The following is a 19,812-nucleotide window of genomic DNA, read 5'->3' as shown; positions in this document are numbered from 1 at the left end:
GCCCCTCCAGCCTCTCGGACAGCGGCCAAGCAGAAACCCCGAGCGTTGCTGCAGCGCCGGCCCCTCCTGAGTTTTGCCATGAGCAGGGATGGGCTCCAGGCTCGAGGTGGGAGCTGGGTCCACAGCTCCCGGTGAAGTCAATGGCCGAGCTAGTGCTGCTAATTACATTGGTGGAAATCCAGAGTTAAATGGCACCAGCAAAGCCAGTTAAACGTTGACGCCACCAATGCTTAGCGGGAATGGACCAGCTGCTCTCAGGATCCCTGGTTTTTTAGCTCTTACAGTAGCATTTTTCTTCCATTTCCCTTATTGGAGCAATTGGAAATGACAAACCTTGCAGATGACCCTGCACCCTTAATTACAGTTGCTTATTGTAAAATGTGCCTTTCTTAGGGAACAGCCGTGCGCACTGCTGTTTGTGGAGCAGGTAAGTGTAGGGTCTGAGTTTGCTCCCAGGAAATCAGAGCCAAAACCTGCCTCTGACTTTGACCGCAGCAGCCTCGGAGCCGACCTACCACATGCGGTTGACATAAGGTTCTCGCAGACAGTGCTTTGAGGCATGACAGCTGTAATTTAAATATATACTTTCTATAGAAGGCCAAAACCTTTTTGCATTTTTATGAAAGATGACTGCTACATGACCACTTCGGTTCAAAGGTTTGAAACTTAAATGAAAGTTTTCTAAATGTTTATGGTACCTAATGGGTTGAAAATACTCTGTAAGACTGTTGGCAACAAAGCCTCTTGTGAAAGCCTCTTGTGAAAGCTTTTTTCCCCTTAGGTGATTTCTTTTGCATTTCTTTTGTAATCCAGAACAAAAATAAATATTCCAATTCATGAAATAATATGAATGAAATGTCTGTCTGCTTTATAGATTTTCTCCATGTAAAGCAAACCAGTTACTTAAGGGAGACACAATTCAGATTTCTTGTACGATCAAATCGGTCCAGAAGAGGAACAACTTGGGTTCTGGGATGTATGTTAAGGAATTTTCTAATATTTTAGCAGGAAAAAAGCTTCTCCAGAAGGTCTCGAAAGAAGTGTCCCCCCCAGCTTTCTCCAGCTTCAAGAATAGGACATCTTCCTGGTTCTTTATAGTCCACTGCCATTAAGCCCTTGGCTTGGCCTTCTCTGAAATTTTACTCTGAAATCTTTCTAAATCTGGCTTTCACCTAGTATGTCTCAGTGGGATGTACCCACTGAAAAGTGTATCCCCAACAGATTTTTTTTTCTCTTCAGTCAGAAGTACTTTGTATATGATATCAGGTTTGTATGTGAACCCATGAGCACTAGGAGCCTGCTGTCAAGTATGGCATGGCAGTGAACTACCAAAAAAATACAGGTCCAAATTAAGAGATGGAAATCAAGGCAGAGTGAAAGGTTTTTGTAGTAACAAAGAGTCACGTGGCCTCAAAGAGCAGAGCTGCTTGCACCTTGGATCAACTCTAACAACAGCCGGGGCTAGAAGCCCGCTGTTTAAACTCACTTTTAAGGGCCTGTCCTTGGACTTTGTCTATTACAGTTTTTCATTTTTATTTCTCATCTAAATACAGAGAATCATGCAAAACATCCTTAACGTGAGAGTTGGTGTTGGGTCAGCCGCAATGTTTTCTCAAACAGTTGCGTTGCTAAGGCCCTTCTTACTTACGATAGCAAGCAACGCTGCTGTGTGCCACCACCTCTCGCGCAAACAGTTAGAGACATGCAGGCATCTTAGCAGGCAGTTTGCAAAGAGACCATTTCAGGGGAGATCTTCAAGACTGAAAATACAGCCAAATAGCCCTCTAAGATCTAAAAACCTAAACCATGACAACGCAGTGCAATCACTTCTATTCCTAATGGAGCTGTTAACCCAGCCTGTATTTCTACAGTTTTCACTCCTTTATCATGCTTAGCTTGGCTTGCTCTTTTTCTCTATGCGCACTGCTTTTCAACATTTTTGGTAGAAATTATTTCACATTTACTACTATCTTGCAGTTGTTTCTTTCAAATGCAGTTTTTGTTTTCCTTTGTTCTTATACTTGTCTAACAGCACAAAACTTACAAGTAGACTGTTACCACGTAAAAGATAATGACAATGCAAACCTCTATATTTTAAAGGCTTTTGCTACATACATTACATGATTTATACACTGTACATACTTGGAAAGAGTCTTTTAATGCTGTTGCTTTAAATGATTGAGACAGGAGTAAAGCTAAGGATCAACTTTTACAAGTTGTGAACTTAAAAAAAACCCTCAACTTTGATTGTGCATAAGGCAAGGTGTGGTTTGAGACATTAAACAGGAATCTTCACAAGAGCCCAAGAAAGTTGGATGGTTACATTCCTGTCGAAAGACGATCGGAACTCATTTGAGCATTTCCCTTCAATCTCCACTGAAGCCTCCAGCCCTGATGTATTGTTGATGGAAGTACCATGGACCACGTTCATGGGGACCTGACCCCAGATGTTTATGATGTCTTAACCCTTTCAGGTCACCGGAGCCCCCTCTGAAGCGGACCACCATCCTGAATGGAGCCTGGTAAGGCAGCGATGAACCACGCAGTTGTTTGCATAGAGGTTTCTCTGGAACAACCTCTCTAAAGAGTAAGTTTGGGGCTCCAGGAAAGGTGGAAGATCTTCCAAACTGAATGGGCTCCCATTCCAGATCCAAGACAGGGTCGGGTACATACGGAGCTATTCGCCTCACCGTTATCCTGCTGTACTGCGTCTTCCCGCTTGGGTCTGCAAAAGCACCCAGAGGTTGGAGAAGCATAAGGTCCCACCAACAAACAGTAGGATCTTGTCCTGCTAGCTGGACTTCTTCCCCGACCGAATCCATAATACGATCCCATGCCACGGTAGCGCCTGGAGAGAAAACTAGGAACTCCCCAAGGAAACCTAGCTGTGGTTCACTGCTTTCTGAAATGATACTTCTCCCTTTCAGAACTGAAGAATCTCAGCTTAGGTAGTGCATTCACAATGTACACAGGTTTACATGGGTTTGACATACATTTTTAAATACATTGAAAATAGTAAGTAAAAATATATGCATTGAGATAGTACATACACTTGATATATGTGTATTGTTGGGTCACATTTTAACTATTTTAAATAACAAACGTATATATCCCTTCTCAATCGTTATTTGCTACTGTTTGTTATTTACTACTGTTTGTTTAAAATAAGTTGTGAAATGTCACAGTGACAACCATCATGTTGTCTTTCAATGAACATGAAAAGTTTGAGTAACAGTGAAAAAATAAAAATACTGCATTGATATGGCATGTTAAAGTTCCTCTGTCAGTTTAAAGCTACTTCTTCATATGTTTTCAAACATCCTCTTTGAAACACATCTATCTACTTGTATAATCTGTCATCTTACACTGTATACTGCAATACGATGTTTAGCATATTGTAAACTCTTGCCAAACAATGACTTTTTAATAAGGAATTGTACAAATATACAGATATTTATACCACATACATGTAAGGCCATTAACATAACAGCAAGATACGTATAGAGAACTATAATTGCCAACATATGTAATGAGCCTTTTTCCCAATCAGCAATAATCAGGCTCATTTTCTGATCCTTGGCAGTGTTCAGAATGGTGATGTTTCTGATAGATTTTATAGATGTCTTGCAAGATCAGGCAGTGCCATATTTAACCACATATATGCAATGCCATCGCGGTGTACAGTGTCATTGGACATGCACGGACTCTGTCCTGGCTGTTGGGTGGGTAGCAGGAAAAGTTTTCCTGAATCAGGTGCATTGCTGAATGAATACCCAAAGCAAATGACTGCTGATAAATAAGTCCTCAAAGTTAAATAAGTGGTTAGTGTTTTCCCCTATGATTTAAGTGCATGAACATTGGAACTCCATTTGTAGATTAACCCTAAAAGCCACAGAAAAGTCTTTGTCTTGAGGAGTCTTTTATTTACAGAAGTTTCCATTGTGAAATGAAGATTCATTTTTCTCAATGATACATGAGGGAACATTCATCTGTGGGAAATCATCCTTTGGCTTCTGGGTATTGCTGCTGCTGGATTTACTTCGACTGTGATCTGGCGTGGGCTGAATAGGCAAGGATCTGGCCACTTTGGATTTCACCAGGCAGCCACAAACAAGGCGAAAGAAAGCCCGACGCATTTCCTTACTAGCCAAAGTGTAGATGATGGGATTCATTGCAGAATTGATGACGGCCAAAGCAATAAACCAGTTGGCTTTGTACAAGACGGAGCACTCCTTGACCCTGCAGGCCACATCGATGAGGAACAGAATGAAGAGCGGCGACCAACAGGCAATGAAGACGCCAACGACGATCACAACCGTCCGAAGGAGAGCCATGGAGCGCTCGGAGTTACTGTGGTTGGTGACGTTGCGGCTGCTGGACTTCACCAGGATGTAGATACGTGCATAAAGGATAACGATAGCTACCAAAATGGCTATGAAGATACTTATGCAGAACACAACATACTTCTTGGAGTAAAGAGGCAAAATTGTCGAGCAATCCGGTAAGTTGTTTATACAGTTCCAACCGAGGATGGGTAAGGCACCCAAGGAGATCGAAATCAGCCAGCATGTTCCAATGAGCAGGAACACTCGGTATTTCTTATTCGCATCGTAAGGCCTCATTTTAATCATAGTCAAATGCCGCTCGATGGCTATTGCTAATAAGCTGAAAGTGGAAGCTCCCAGGGCAACAAACATGCTGCCTTCCCTAATGAACCAGATTGTGGACGACAAGCTAAGAGTTTTTTTCCCAGACATAAGTATGTTTACTTTGTAAACGATCCCGGCTAGAAGATCACACAGAGCTAGATTGCCAATAAAAAAGTACATGCGGTTGTGAAATTTATTGTTTTTCCAAATGGCAATCAACACCATCAAGTTTTCCAGGACTATAAAGCTACACAGGATGAGAAAAGCAATGGTTGGCAGGTCTACCTTATCAGTTGCTTTTTCTCTGAGAATAAGCTTTCCTGTGTAATTGTAATGCAGCATGATCAGAGAGTCCATCTCCTCTCCTCCTTGGGGGCCACCGAGAGCGGCAGGTGACACAGTGACGGCTGCCATCATCTGCCAGCCGATGCGGTTCTTCGCCTCTTTAATATTGCACGAATTTAGTTCCAATAATTTTCCACAAGAGGGAGATCAAGCCACGCTCCTCCAAGCACTCCTCTGGGCAGGCAGCAGGGACCCCAGGCTCCAGCGCTCCTCGCATGGTAATTCGGGACAGCAGCTCTCAAACCAGGCCCTGAAAATAAAAACAGCAGACGGCCACATCAGTCTCGCTGGCATTTGATGTCATCTGCAGCCCCCACGCAGTGCTGCTGCCGTGGTGAGGGGGACATAGACTGCGCGTCCATCGAGGTGGTCCTGGGTAAGCTGTCCGTCATGGTCCACATGAGCACAGCCCTGCCACGGGAATATGAGGGCACCTCGAGAAACTGCTTAACAGTACAAAATCAGGCTATTTATAATTAAGGAGATGCTCTGAAAGGCAGTCACCATAAAATCAATCCCACTTCCTACTCAATTTAGGTGGCTTTCTCCTGCCGTTGTTCAGATAAACATATTAAGTCACATCTCTGGAAGTACCACCCAGACAAAAAGTAATTTCATAACACTGGGCTTTTTGGTCAACTTTACTTTTGTTTTCCCTTTGCTTTTGTACACAACATGTATATTTAATATTTTAAAAAAGGAGCATGTTATAACATCTTCGATTGTCCTTTTTTACTTTGGTTTTTCTTTAAATTATGACTTGGTCTAACCGCAAAGTTTTCCCATGGACTCTGATATATTGCGTTTTCCCAGCAGATTCTCCTAGTTGTCTTTTTTTCCATTGCCATATATAAATATTGGAAGGGACCTGCACAGCTTAGCAAAAATACCAGGCTATGTCAGAAGTGCTTAAGATCGTACAAGAAATGTTACAGTTTAGATGCTGCACACTCCAATGAGAATCAGTGCTCATGCCCCAAACAGTAAGAGTGAATGGACAGCCAATTTTTTGGCTAGGAAAATCCAACTAGGATGGGGATGAGGAGAGAACTAGTTTCATCTGAACCAAATTTGTAAATGTTCCATTTTTTTTTCCTGGGAAAACTGCAAAAATAAAAGGTTGTGCTGAGTGGGAGAGCACCTTCTCTTGGTCCAAAATGAAAGAGCTTATTTTGGGGAACTCCCTAAGAGCTAGGGCTCCTGACCTCACCATACTATTCACCCAGGGGTGACGAACATTTTGCAAGCATGTGGAAGACACCTTCAAAGGAAGGGTATCGAGAGAAGAAACTGAGACACCTCAGCACCCCCCAGGGTCCAGCGCACCCACAGTTTTCAACCTGTGATCTCCAGACCCCAAGGAATCTCCGAATTACCCTAGGTAACACAGACAGGCAAGCTTACTGTCACCAGGCTTAAATTTACCACATAAATGCTTGTACTTTCACTGGAAAATAGATAAGTTTCTGAAGATCATAAAAACACGAAAGGAACTGCTACTCCAGCGTCCTGATTTGGGCCCTTGAAAAGCAAGAGTGGCTTTTTCAAGTGCCTTCTGGAAGAGGGGAAGAGCAAACCACAGCCCACATGAATGCTAAGGGACTTACAGGGTGACCCACAGCCCTTTTCCCCACCCTCCCTTTCGCTGGATTCTCTCCTTCAGCAAAGAAATAATCTGACCAAAAGCCTACGGTGACTTGCTTTGAATCCATGAGTACATTCAAGAAGTTTTAAAATTATTTCCCGAGAGAGTAATTTACCTATTATTATATTTTGCCCATTCTAGGTGTTAGGCCTGAACTACTGTGGTGAGAGACACAGGCCCAAGACAAGGCCCATATTCTCCAATAAACACAGCTGAATTTCGGCATCCCAAGTCGTCTCTCTGATCATGAGACACCCCCCCTCCCCATGTGCTTCCCAGGGACGGATTGGGGCCCTCGAGTCGCTGACGCTTTGTCTGAAGCATTTCTGAAGCCCTTCGGCAGAGCAGCTTCACCTCAGCCGAGGTTCAGCGCAGTTGTAACTCGGTTACAATCTGCCCACTGTTATCACAGAAACCATCACAGCCTCTCGTTGTATTGGCTTATAACAAAATGTCAGTGTAGCCGTATGAATCGCAAGTGCTTCCCGCTGTACAATAAACAATTATATTTGACCAGAAAAGTATTTGGTAGCCACAGCTCAACCAGCGACATTCATCAGATCAGTTAATGGCTGCACAACGGAGTCATACGCAGTAGCATTCAAGAGCAGCACATGCAACAAAATAAAAATTTCAGTAAGGCTTCTCCAAGCTAAGTCATCCTATTGCTAGATCAAGGGACAAATATATTTCTTTCCATGAAGAAAATGACATGCCAGACATTGGACTTTATCAGCCACCACTCAGCAGCTCAAACTGTCATTACTCTACTAAGGGCACCGGCGCTAGACCAGCTCCCCCAGCTGAAGGCACCAAAATCAGCTGAAAACACACCAGGTCTCCTCTTCCATTGCTCCTAACGACTTCTGTTAATGTCATTGCAGCAAGTTTAGGATTACAGGAAAAGTAAATCTTTGCCTTGGGCAGCCTTGTGGCAAGGCAGAGGAGGCTGTAACAGTTTTACAAGGTCCCTGCTACAAGACGGGTCTCGCTGCCACCATCTGCAAGAAGCGGTATCACTCGTCAGGACCCTTGGAGAGTGGCTCTCGCTGGCAGGCCACTGGAAAGTTAATATAAATAACAGTGTAATGAATTGAAATTTATTCTTTTCCAGCAGCAGCATTTCAAGGTAATATTTTTGGCCATATTACTTTTTAAACAATGCTCTCATTTTTTTCCTGCTTTGGAACCAGCAAATCAAGAAAACCATTCATTTTTAATAGCCAGCAAATATAAAGTTGGTTGCATATTATAATAACAAGACATCAACAGCCAGCTCCTGCATATTTGTGTCACTGCTTCCTGACAGCTCTACAGCTTCTTCCTCGAAATGCCTTTGTCCTGGCCACATGCAAAGGACTGGTCACTATTTGCAAAGTTTGGACCTCAACCTGGCCTCTTAAAAAAGGACCTGAAAAGCGTGCGTGCGGCCCGTTGCGTGTTGAGCATTGCCTTGGTGAGGTACCTCAGTACCCCAAGCCCTCGATACTGCTGGAAATCAGCTTTACTCGCTCTAAAGCGAGCGGGAGCATCCCTATTGCTGGGAGCATCCCTATTGCTGCTCCGCCGGGTACCGCGCCGCGGGGTACGAAGCGGAGGAGGGATCCGGCTACGCTTCCTCACGGATGCTGCGGCCAAACGGGCGACTGCCAAATTGCCCAAATAAAGGAAGCGGCGGCCATGTGAGAGGCGACTCCGTCACCTCCCGCCACAGTTCAGCTGACCTCGGTGCTCCCTGCAGCCGGACGGGGCACAATGGGGCCATCCGCAGGCCCGGGGAAGCCTCCCAGCCCCATCGCCGGCTTCGCGGTCCCCACAGCTGCCGGGGGCCCTGGGGCTGCCGGGGCGCCTCTGCCACCAATTGCCAGTGCCGGGCCGGCACGAAGGGGGACGCCGAGCCCCCTCCACACCCCCTCCCCAGCAAACCTGGCCCTGCCCCGAGCAGGGACAGCGGCGCCCCAGCAGGAGCCCCCCGGCGAGCCGAGGACTTCTCTGACCCTCCCCGCAGCCACCCGGCGCGTTGCAGTAGGAAGAGCCAACAAGAACTTGGTTTGGAAGCCAAACTGCCCTCAACTTTCACTCGCACTGAAGTCAGAGCAATTTGTAAGGCACAAGTGAGAACAGGATTTAACTTACTCTCTCCTACTTTTGCCTGCACCGGACCGTGTTAGGCGACACACTCAGCACACCCAGCTGCAACCGAACGGTAACTCGGCTGCAAACTGTATTTTCCTGCCTCCCAAGTACCAACGAAAAGACCCGACCGGGGAGACCGAACCTCCCCCCAGCACACACACATTCCTCCTCTCCCTTCTCCATGCACAGCCACACGCTGTGGCCACAAATGACAATTTTCAGGGAGGCAAAGGAGGGGGACAAGAATGCATATTCAAAGCCCAACTTGGGTAAATTTCCTTTATTTTTAAAGCCTTTACCGATGCAAAGTAAACACGTGTAATTTTTCAGGCACACCCTAGCAGTGTTAAATTTAAGGACAGAAAGGGCTTTGGAGAACAACAGCGCGCTTCAATCCACATTTCCACTCTGAAACTGAGCTGCGCTAGATGCAAACGGAGTTCAGACAACAAACAGCTGCTGCAGAACAATGTCTCGGACAACTCAAATAAACTTCAGAAAGATCTTTCTTTCAAATGAATGTGCTGGCAACTCATGGCCTAGGAAAAGCCTTTACCAAACGGCTATTTTTCTCGGCTTCTGCATTTCGGACGCCACCAGCCCGCAGGCTGCAACCCCGCGCACCGCACGCGCGTGGCTCGCACGGCAGCAGCGCCGGCCGGTCCCCCCCGTGCGCTCAGGCAGGCTCAAGGCAGGCGCCGCCGCCCCTTCCCCTCACCGCTCCCGCCGCCCGGCCCCTCTCCCCGCACCGGCGAAATGCAGCACGCGGCTGCACATCGGCGCCGCGGCGGAGCCTCCCGCGGCGACCAAGCCGCTGCCCGAGCGACCCGAGCAGCAGCCCCCCGCCCGCTGCAGCAAGCCCCCAGCCCGGCTCGGCACCGCACCCGGCCCCTGCGCTCCCACTCCCCAGCCCCCCGGGCAGCGCTGAGCCGAGCCCCCGGCGCGCGGAAACCCCGCGAAGCGCCCGCCGCTGCCCCGAGCACCCCCGCCCCGGCGGCGGCTCCCCCCGCCCGCCCCTCCGCGCCCCTCCGCGCCCCACCGCGCCGCTACCTGCTGCTGCTGCTGCCGCCGCGGCGCCGGAGCCCGCCCGCCCGCCCCGCGCTGCTCGGCGGGGCCCGGCGCGGCCCCGCGGGCTGCGCTCGCCCCGGCCGCGGCCCCGCCGCCCTGCCCCGCCCCGGCCCGGCCCCTCCGCCTGGCCCCTCCGCCCGGCCCGGCCCGGCCCCTCGGCCCGGCCCGCCGCCCCCGGCGCCCCCGCGGCGGCCGCGGAGCCCTGCTGCCGCCCTGCGCTGGCGCCCGGGGCTGGCGGGGCCCGTCCCGGCGGGGCGGCTGGCCGAAACGGAGCGGCTGCACGCCGGCTGCCTCGGGGGCGGGAGCGGCGCCCTGCAACAGAATAAAATGGTGAAAAGCGAAGGTTGACACCCCGGGGTCTCCGGACTAGACGTACTTGCCAGGCGCCTGTGGGTACGGCAAAGCCTTCCGTCAGAAGCCGCTCCGGCGAGCTGGCGAACGGGAGCGCTGCAGCAGCCCTGCGCCTGGGGTTGCCCGGTCGTCGCGCTGCAGTCGGTGTTTTTCTTGGGAGCCTCCCGTCTGGAGCGGAGCATCGTCACACTGGGACTCGTGCCACGGGCTCAGCTGTCGCGCTGCCTGCACTCCCCTTCCCGGGCAGAGAGACGTCCTGGAAGAAAGCTGAGCTAGTCTTTAGAAAGCCGCAAGTTCAAACAGAGCCCAAGTACCAGAACAAGTGGCGGGTTTTGGTGACTGCTTTTAATCTACTGAAGGGGACGGAGGAAACACTTTTGGTGTAGGACCTTTGTAGTCCCCGGCAGGGACTGCACAGGGCGCAAGACACAAGGACCCTTGGAAGTGAGTGGAGCCCGTGGTTACGGCCCCACTGAGCATGGCTACCCTGGCAAGCAGTGGCGGTGCCAGCATCATCTCTGTTGGCCGCTGATCGCCTGTGCTCGTGCAAGCTGCTCTCTTCTGTGGCAGGAAGGGGGAGTGGAAAACTTCTTCCATGCCAGATGAAAGCACGCACCACTTTTTACAGCAGAGCAGACTCTGACCTCTGAATAGAGGTCCCTCATTGCACAGACAAGTGTTGTCCAACAGTTTCCCTGCAAACCTCTGTCCCCAGAAGCCCCAGAAGCTCTGTAGTCCTTAGAGGCCACTGGCAGTATGCCGTCAAGTCCCAGGTCGCACAAGTCCGTCCTTTCCCTATTTCCTTGTTTTGCCTTTACTGCTTTTTTGCACCTTCAAGAAAGGAGCCAGAAATAGTCATCCTCATCAGACTGTCCTAGGAGAGGGCACAAGACAAGGCCTGCCATGGATCTGATTGGCTTTCTTCAATCTGGCTTGCCACCACCTGGTAGCAGCCCATTCCTACAAGGCCCCACAGTAGGACGGATGTCCCCTGCAGAGGACCGGAAGTGGTGCATGGATGGTGCAGCTCGTGTCATCTCTGACAGAGACCTCCCCAAGCGGCCTTGGCCATCTGAAGCCCTTCTTTGCCTGTGAAGTACCTAGAGCAAAGCAGTCCCACCAGCATGCCCCAGGATCTCCCGCCCCAGGGAGATGCTGGTGCCTCCATCACCAGAAACAGATCTTGCCACGCGGTGCCGGAGGAGTGTCCAGCTGCTGACATTTTTGCAGGTCAACGAGCAGCAGTTTCTGGCAGCCGCCCGGCACCCCCTGCAGCTGCACCCCCTTTTATCCTGGGATAAAAGGATTGACTGTCAAGGAAAAGACAGAAAGCAAAGGCTAGGAAAAAGGGTCAGTTTTCATAGCAACGGGAGGTCGCAGGCTGAGCTCCGCGGGGATGTGGAGCCTGTCCTGGTCTGGAGGTTCACAGGGAACCAGGCAAACAGGGTGAATAACGGGGGAGCAGAGCTGTTACTGAGACTACTCAACAGGGAAACTAAAACTGATGACAAGAAGCAGCAAAGACCTCAAGATCCTGTGACCTGCTGGTACAACGGCCAGTTAATTCCCATGTGCCAAATGAAATGTAGAAAAACACAACTCTGATTTCACATGTCGCAGTCTTCACGGCACGCTGCGGCCGCCGCTGGCTCGGTTTCCCTGTAGCGTGTCACACGCAGAACCAGGGTTAGAAAATCTGTTGACTTCCACTTGTGGCATCTGAGCCCACGAATTCAGTGAAAGATGGATGGCATTGATATAAATGGGTTTTCAGCACACGCCTAAAGTTAAGAGGGGTTCAAATGATTTCTACTTATCAATACTGCGTAGTTACAAATGAGTGCATATACAATAAACGATAGAGAAGCTGAAGTTACCCTCAGACAACAGATGTTGCGGTTTCTGTGCAAACAAAACAGATTATGTGACAGGACAATATTATGCTTTTAAGTCTTCGAAGACACTCCTTTTTCGGTTAACTGTTTAGGGCCTGATGGAATTGTGGTCATTTTACTCTATCAAGATTAAAAAATTACTCGTGCTATATTTTATTAATATCTTAGTTACAATTTCCTTGTACTGATGTTCAACAAATGCTTTGATGGTTTGTCATTGATTTAATTTCCTCGTGTTCCTGAGTGAATGTGGCATCATTTCTTTTTCATTTGACTGGCATTGTATGCAAGCAAAACACGAACAGGACAATTTTAAAACTGCAATTCAAAATAGCATGCAATTTATGTAATTATTTTTTAACATATTGTAGCTCTCTACTTTTTGCACTGCTGCTGAGTTTATAGTTTTTTGTCTTAATGAGATATATTATGCATTGTTACATCCAAGTAACAGAGTGCTGCAGCATATTTTAGTTTTTAATCCCTTTTCTGTGCTCATTTCTATGTCTGCATTTCAATTTCAAGCCAAGACTGAATGCAATATGGTTTAATTTAGAAAGAATTAAAACAAAAATAGAAATTAAAATGAATGAAATTAATATTTTAATTTAATATAATATAAAAAAAGAAAAAAAGAAATTTTCTTGGGAATGCTTTTGAGCCCTAAACTGCAGTGACCAAAATATATTTGGTTACTACATCAAGAAAGTCAGCTGTCAATCGCAGTTAACTATAAGAAGCAATTTTTGAAACTTCAAAGATTAGGACTTTTCTCCACATCTTCATGCACTTACATACCATCGCTATGTATTTTCTGAATCCTTTTGTGTTTCTGTCTTTGTTTTAAAAATATCTGCCCTTTTTTCTTCTTCAGAAAGCAAGCTGTCAAGCTATAACCCTGGAAATCCCAAACATCACAGGAGTGCTCGAGGCCAGGATCCTGCAAATCCTATCTGTTACTTCAACATTTCTAACCCAGTTTTATCAACACAGTTAGAGCCACAGCATCTCCTAATTGGAGTGCAATTGAATTCAGCTATTTAAAATGGTGCTCTTTGGAAACAACAGCTTGATTCAGAGCACTGTAAAATATTAACACTGCTGTAGTACATGGCGCTCTGGAGTTTGGCTTAGAAACGATCAATAGACACGATAAGCAGACACGTACACATCTTCTATTCACGTCTGCCTCAGATCATTATTTGGGGTGGTGAAAACAGAGAGAAGTTCCTCGCTGATAAGCTGATTGCAAGCTCAGATGAAGGCTGTAGCGTTGGATGTCCTTTCTTCTTCTTTTGTGTAAGCGCGATGGCCCTTTGAGCGGTAGAGTCTGGTATATGTCATCTGTATACAGTATATTTACATGCTATATATTGCAACTGCGTAATGTGTATTAACTACCAGAATTGTATGCTTAACTAAGCCCAGATCTGGTTGCTTCTGCCGTGATTGCCCTTCGGCAGGGATAGCAGGGCCAATGCTGGGAGCGTAGCCATGTATTTCTCGTTAGCGTTAGGTTAGGAGAGACTCAGCTGATTGCATGTGTTAGGAGCTCGTTGTTATCACCACACTTGCAGCCAGACATGATGTAAAAAGCAAAACGGCAAGAAAGGAGAAGGAGAAACAAGGGTTCAACGAGATGTCAGACGGTTACGTGAGTTTCCCCGTCTGCATCCTGTGACTCAACAGCGATACTGTACGCGCACTTCACTTTTTGAAGGGTCCTCTCTCACCTTGCCCTTCTGCACGTTGCTGCCCCCGGCCCCGGCCTTTGCAGCCCCCTCCCTTACGCTGCGCCTCCGGGAGCGGGGACCCCTCGGTGTCGCCGCCAGGGCACTCATCTCACCTTGACGGCCAGGTCTCTGCAAACTCGTCCCCGGCGCGTGGCTCCCGCAGAGCTCCCGGTCCCAGTGGCAGCTTTGATGGTGCCTGCTGCCAAGTCCACGGCCACTGCACCCACGCACACTGTCCTCGAAGGAGCGCCGCTCCTCCGTAGCGCAGCATTACGGCATACGAACAGGCATGAGCCCTTTGGAGCAAGCTACCCCATTTTGGCTGTCTTTCCTAGGACGCCCACATAGTTACAGAGGGACGTTTGCAACACTGTTTTTCTGTGGCAAGCAATAAAGGTGGGTAAAAGAACAGCTCAGCTCTCAGCAAAGAGGGCCAGGAGTGGGAATTATTTTGTTTGAAGAGAAAATGACTAATGCTGTAGGTGATCTCATTGAACTCCTTCCAGCCTAGCCATGGGCTATTGTATGATGAAAGCTTAAAATAAATTTGAGTTTGCCGAATGGCTTGGGCTGAAGAGAATCAGATTTTAATTAAGAGGGTATGTAAGGAAGCAGATCGGAGTAGATGTTATCTGATGAAGATAGAGGTGAATAGATAGAATGGGTTTCTTTGCTGGGCAAGGGTCTCGGTTCAAGTAGAAGTTACATTTCTGGCTGAAAATGGCACATCGCAGAATGCAGAATTAACACATTCAGAATTTTGGATAACTCCAGCGCTCAGAACAGCAGAATAGTGAAGTGCTGTTTCGAGATGCTTTTTGCTCATTATTTTTACAAGAATTTTACCCAGTGGAAAGGAAGTTCCTTTCCCACTCCTGGCCCTCTTTGCTGAGAGCTGAGCTGTTCTTTTACCCACCTTTATTGTTCCTTTTGTTCCTTTCCACTTGGGATCTGGTGAAGAACCAAGTCCAAGCGGCAAACATCAATCTCTGGCTTTCAGACTGAAAGCTTCCAAAAGTGCCGAGAAAGTCGCTACCAAGACCTCTACACTGACACAGGTGGCAGGGGGGCTTCAGGGTAAATGGTGTAGTTTTCCTTTCAGAGACAGTCTGATCTCCAGGCAGATCCCACAATGTGTATGACTCGGTTGCTCGCCTGCATTTCAGACACAGCTGAGGAACGTTTCCTTCCACCGAAGCGAAACACCGAGCTGGCTCCCTGGCGGACATCCACCGCCGTGCACCGTGGCAGGCTCTGTGCGCTCGGCCATCACTGCTTTACATCAGGGAAGGATGCAACTGCCTAGATTGGGAGTCTTGAAGGCCGGGGGCAAGGAAAATATATGGAAAAGAGTTGTTACGGCAACAGCTGGGCTCTTGGGCCATCTTCCCGAAAAAGGGCCTTTTTTGAGACAGCAAAGAAGCACAGTGCAAGAAGCTAAAGTTTTCCCCCGCGCTAGTACTGATACTCTAAATAATCTTTTTACAATGCTTAAAGAATGTTTTTTATTTCGCGGTGATGCTCGGTGTGCTGTATTTAAATGTCACGATCCTGTAGGCACTGACTTCCTACCCCTGCTGGATTAAGCTGAAGCTTCTCCTGCCCACAGTTGTCTTTCCTGCCTTTTTTGCTGGAAGTTTCCATACCTCCTCCGTAAAGGCATTTTACACCTTGGCACGTTACCTTAAGTGACTATATTGTATCCTGGGCTATGGAGAGAAGTGGGTTAGCAACAGATACAGCATTGGCTCTGCCATCTCCGATACAAGGGGCTGCAACAGCTGTTCAAGCAGGGAGGTAACACCCGTGATGTCAGGGAGCCCCGCAAGGGGCTGGGGCCAGGCACGGGGCCATGAGGGGCAGTGAGTCAGGGCCCTGTGATGTGCCACGCTTTAAAATGGAGCGGCTGGGTCCCATATCAAGTTTATTCAGTTTGTAAGAGACATGATTCTTTTCCCTTGAGTTGTCTCCAAACTCTCTCAATGTTTATTCTGAAATACACAGTCCCAAGTGCTTTTGAGGCTCGTGAGCCCATCTCATACAGCGTGCAGGGACTGTATGACCGGCTACATCTTGGCTACCACCAGCTGGGACAAAGCCACTTGTGATGAGACATGTCAGGAGCTAAGAAGGAAATTCTTGGCAGGAAATCTGGGACTCAGTTGTGGAAACCTCACACCTATTCTTGTCACAGCACCAATAAATAGACACCTTGGCTAGACCTGAACTGTCTAGGCAACAGTGGGCCAGAAAGAGGGGACTGAGGTTCTTCATGTCCACAGGCATTTCTTCATGTCCTACTGCAAGTGTGGGCAGCCTAAATTAAGGCTGCCTGCATACTTTGAAGACCTTGCATGGGAACAGCAGGGTCTTCTAGGAAAGACCCATTCCCCCATCAGCCAACTTGCTTGTTTCATGCTGGCCACATGACATGACCAAAGCAAGGGGAAGAGCAGCTAAAACACAGGCCATTATTTATACTAATAGTATGCTAGGCTAGTATTCAGCAAAAAAATCTGCACCTGGACTCGCATCTAAACAGGCTGGGTGTAAGGTCTATGTACTGAAATACTAGTTATCTCTGCCATGAGTGATTTATATGCTGAGATTGAGTGTAAGGAAGGAAAACAGAAATGGAAGAGGGAGGGAGAAGATATATTTAAAAAAAAAAAAACCCATGGACCTGGTTTTCAATGCCATTGAGAAATTCTGATTCCCACAAAGGCTAAGGGAGATTGAGAGTGCTCAGAAGTGTTAAAAATCAGACATCTGTATTGACTTTATAATAATGACTCAACATTATGATTAAGAAAAGCATAAAACAAGCCCTGTTCAGAAAAGAACCCTCGACCTCTCACAGCAACCCTTTAATGATCTCATGTCCTGCTCCCTTCGACATCTGTTTTCCTTTATACAGGAGATAAATTCCTCCCATACCACATAGCATTCTTCAGAACTGCTATTACTCTCTGAAACAAGAAGCTCCCCACAAGCAATATGTGCCACTTCTGTGAATCAGACTTTAAAAGCTTCTTAGGGGCTAATGGAGAGTTTGTTGCTCTTTTATGGCACGCGAATGTCAAAGTGTCCTGGTACGGGTCTGTGTAAGTAATGCCCAGCTTACAATACAGCTCAGGCTGACAATCACTTTAGCAGTTCCTTGTGCCTCAGACGGTATCACTGGATGGAGAGGGATTGCTTATGGAAGAGGATCTTACAGTGATATTTGCACGTATCCACACGATGCTACATGAAATAATTGCTTTAAAGATGCACAAGTGGTTTTTTTCTGTTCCTCCTGGGTAGGTGTATGTGGTGTAAGGCAGTGCTGTGGGGAGACTGCCACGCTAGCTCAGTCAGATGCTGGAAGCAGTACTGTTGCTCCGGTGTGGGACACTCCAAGGTAACTAGATCTGCTAAGCAACACATATTCTTAGTGACACTCTACCCCCTTTTCTGTCCTGTCTGTCACATTTCTTGGGGCCGTGCAGAAACCCTGTCCTTACTGCCTCCTACACACCTAAGTTGTTTTTTGTGTGTGAGGGCCTTTTCTGGCTCTGCTGTTTCAGTTGACCTACACCAGCAATCACTGTATGCCTTTCAAGTTTCCAATTAGGAAATTAGGATAATTGAAATAAGTTCACTGTATAGGCTCTATTAGCAAAGGACATCTTTGTCATTAAACTGTGGTTGAGGTCTGTTGGCCACCTCATCTTCTTCCATATATCACCTATCAATACAAGTAGGGCAACATACTGGTCTTTTTTAAGCCAATAGAAAGATCCCCATAGATATTAATGGGACTTATATTCTTCTGATTTCCTATTCCTAAGGCTCCTATTTACTATAGCTTCTCCCTTCTGTTTTTTCTTACACTGCCGGCTTTTCGTATGCCTCACCTTTCCCTGAAAATCAGATTGTCCAGCTGTTGATTCTTCTTTTCCAGTTCAGTTTCCTATATTATTTCTACTTTCTTCTCTTAGCCTTGAAATCTCTGACATGGATCTTCATTTAGCAATATTCAAACTATACACACCTTCTCCTTCTGCATATTCATTTCATTTCTCTTAGCTGTTCATTTCTATGCTGAAAGTCTTTAAAGCATCCCTGAGACAGAAATATTTAAAGCATCAGTGTTACTAAAAGTTAACAATTTCTTGTCAGTTTTAGTGTTACAGTTTATAGGCTCCTAAACATCTGCTAGAGTGGCAACAGCTTGCCTTACTGTGGTGGTAACAACCATGGCTCGTCTTCTCCTCCAGGACGTACCTGGGTCTGTGGCAGTGATATAAGTATATGGATGTAGCTCATGGCTCAGCTGATGTGAGAGGTGGTGTATACGTGTGATCGGAGGCAAATTATTACTGCTAATCCACTGCCAGAGCAATGTATGTCTCCAAAGCACATTATTTTCTGGGCAACTTTTGGAATGGTATTTTTTATGCCCCACCCTTTGGTCCAGCCTGGGAATAAAAGGCATAATCAAAGCCTTATTTAGCTTAAATACAGAGTTCTGTGGTTCTGGAACAGCAAATCCTCCCCTTGCCTCTCCGCTGATGGCCATGTAGTGCATGTAGACACCGAATGGTTACAAGCGGCATCCTTCCCTTCTTGTCCTGGATAAGCGTGTGTGCAGCAGGGAGGGCTGTGAAAAGGGGAGACAGACACCTTCACTGTCACCATCACTGTTACCACCATTACAGTGCAAGTTACAATAACACAGAAGAGTAAAAGATGCAAATGTATGTCTCAGAGTCCAGGACTTTCTGCTTAATGCAAGCTTAGCGCTCCACCGAGTTTAGCCCCCCCCCACCCCTCGTTGGCATGGGGCAGGGAGTGAGCTCCAAGGCAGAAGACCCCTCCCTGAGGATGTCTCACACACTTACACCTCAGGCTTGAGCAGCTCAGACCCTTCAGGAGCTGGGGTTAGCTTTCAGAGAAGCCCACACAACAGCTCAGCATGACAGTCAGTTTAAAATCTGCCATATTTCTCTGCATTTTTCTTAGACATTCTTGAAACTTTTTCTGGAGTTATGGAAAGCCTTGTGAATCTTGCTGATGCTGGCGTTTCCTCCTAAGTTAAGTCTCCTAGGGAAAGTTTCCTAATTAATATGTAGAAGAACATTTTGCAAGTCCCATCTTATTCTGAGAGCTATTTGACATTTGTGGTATTTACCCACTGAGAAGTCTAGACATATTTTTACAAACATCCACCACTGTTCTATTTCATTCACAAAAATCAGTTACTGCACCACATTTTTATCTCTATATCACTTTCCTGCCTATCTGTTTTTCTTAGTATCCATTTCCAACGGCTAATGGATAAGCTGCCACTAAAGAAAGGTGGAGTAGTTTGATGTTACGTTACTCCCAAGAACGGTGGGAGCTGGAGCAATACAGGGTAGTGGCCAAAGACCAGCCTACCTAGAAGTGGATGACGGGGGTGTGAAGATGGCATGAAGTTTTGTGCATAGCCGAAATGTTATACCACTAATAAAGTATCAGGAAAATTCATCATGATATTTCGTCCAACAGCAACGTACTTTTTGGTGCTACAAAGGCACAGACTTCCTATGTAAGACACAAGGAGAAAGAGCAGTTAAAATTGATAATTTTTCATTGCATTCTGTTCTCAGTTAGAGCCTCCGTCCACTATTAATTCTGGTGGGAACTGTATGTGCACACGTATCCTAACCTGCGGTAAAGGGGATCGTGGCCATGCAGCTAACCGTTGCACACAGCTATAGCTGTGTCTGTACCAGCTAGTCGGTGTCTGTAAATGCTAGTTTACATCCATTCCTTTTCTTATAGGTCACTGTCTCATACCGCCTCCAGAAATAGTTCTCCTTGTCCTGGGAAACAAAGAAATAGCACATGATAGTGGCTGGGCTGGAAAATAATTTACAGCAGTCCTTTGTATTTGCAGACTTTGGAGATTTGTTTAAGAAATGAGTCCTGTCAGTTTTGCGCATTTAGACCAACGTGCAGTT

The 19,812-nt window shown here is 47.1% G+C and overlaps 1 protein-coding gene across 2 annotated transcripts; it reads right to left on the bottom strand.

Annotated features, from left to right (window-relative positions):
- Positions 1 to 2,069: 2,069 nt before the first annotated feature.
- Positions 2,070 to 10,433, bottom strand: LOC135325108 (sphingosine 1-phosphate receptor 3-like). Of its 2 annotated transcripts, none has more exons than XM_064502651.1 (2): positions 10,220 to 10,433; positions 2,070 to 5,244 (listed from the first exon to the last, which is right to left on the bottom strand). In XM_064502651.1, the coding sequence occupies exon 2, from the start codon at positions 5,064 to 5,066 to the stop codon at positions 3,921 to 3,923; it is 1,146 nt and encodes a 381-aa protein (XP_064358721.1). In that variant the 5' UTR covers positions 5,067 to 5,244; positions 10,220 to 10,433; the 3' UTR covers positions 2,070 to 3,920. The 2 variants fall into 2 exon arrangements, with proteins under 2 accessions (XP_064358721.1, XP_064358723.1); XM_064502653.1 differs by lacking the exon at positions 10,220 to 10,433 and adding an exon at positions 9,826 to 9,972.
- Between the last annotated feature and the right edge of the window lie 9,379 nt (positions 10,434 to 19,812).

This window comes from Dromaius novaehollandiae, chromosome Z, assembly GCF_036370855.1.
Source record: "Dromaius novaehollandiae isolate bDroNov1 chromosome Z, bDroNov1.hap1, whole genome shotgun sequence".
Lineage (NCBI taxonomy): Eukaryota > Metazoa > Chordata > Aves > Casuariiformes > Dromaiidae > Dromaius > Dromaius novaehollandiae.
Note: the sequence above shows the minus strand (reverse complement) of the source record. Positions and strands in the feature narration are given on the sequence as shown.

Bases quoted from the DNA above. Each gene is read 5' to 3' on its own strand.
- LOC135325108 (XM_064502651.1), bottom strand. From the start codon at position 5,066: ATGATGGCAGCCGTCACTGTGTCACCTGCCGCTCTCGGTGGCCCCCAA.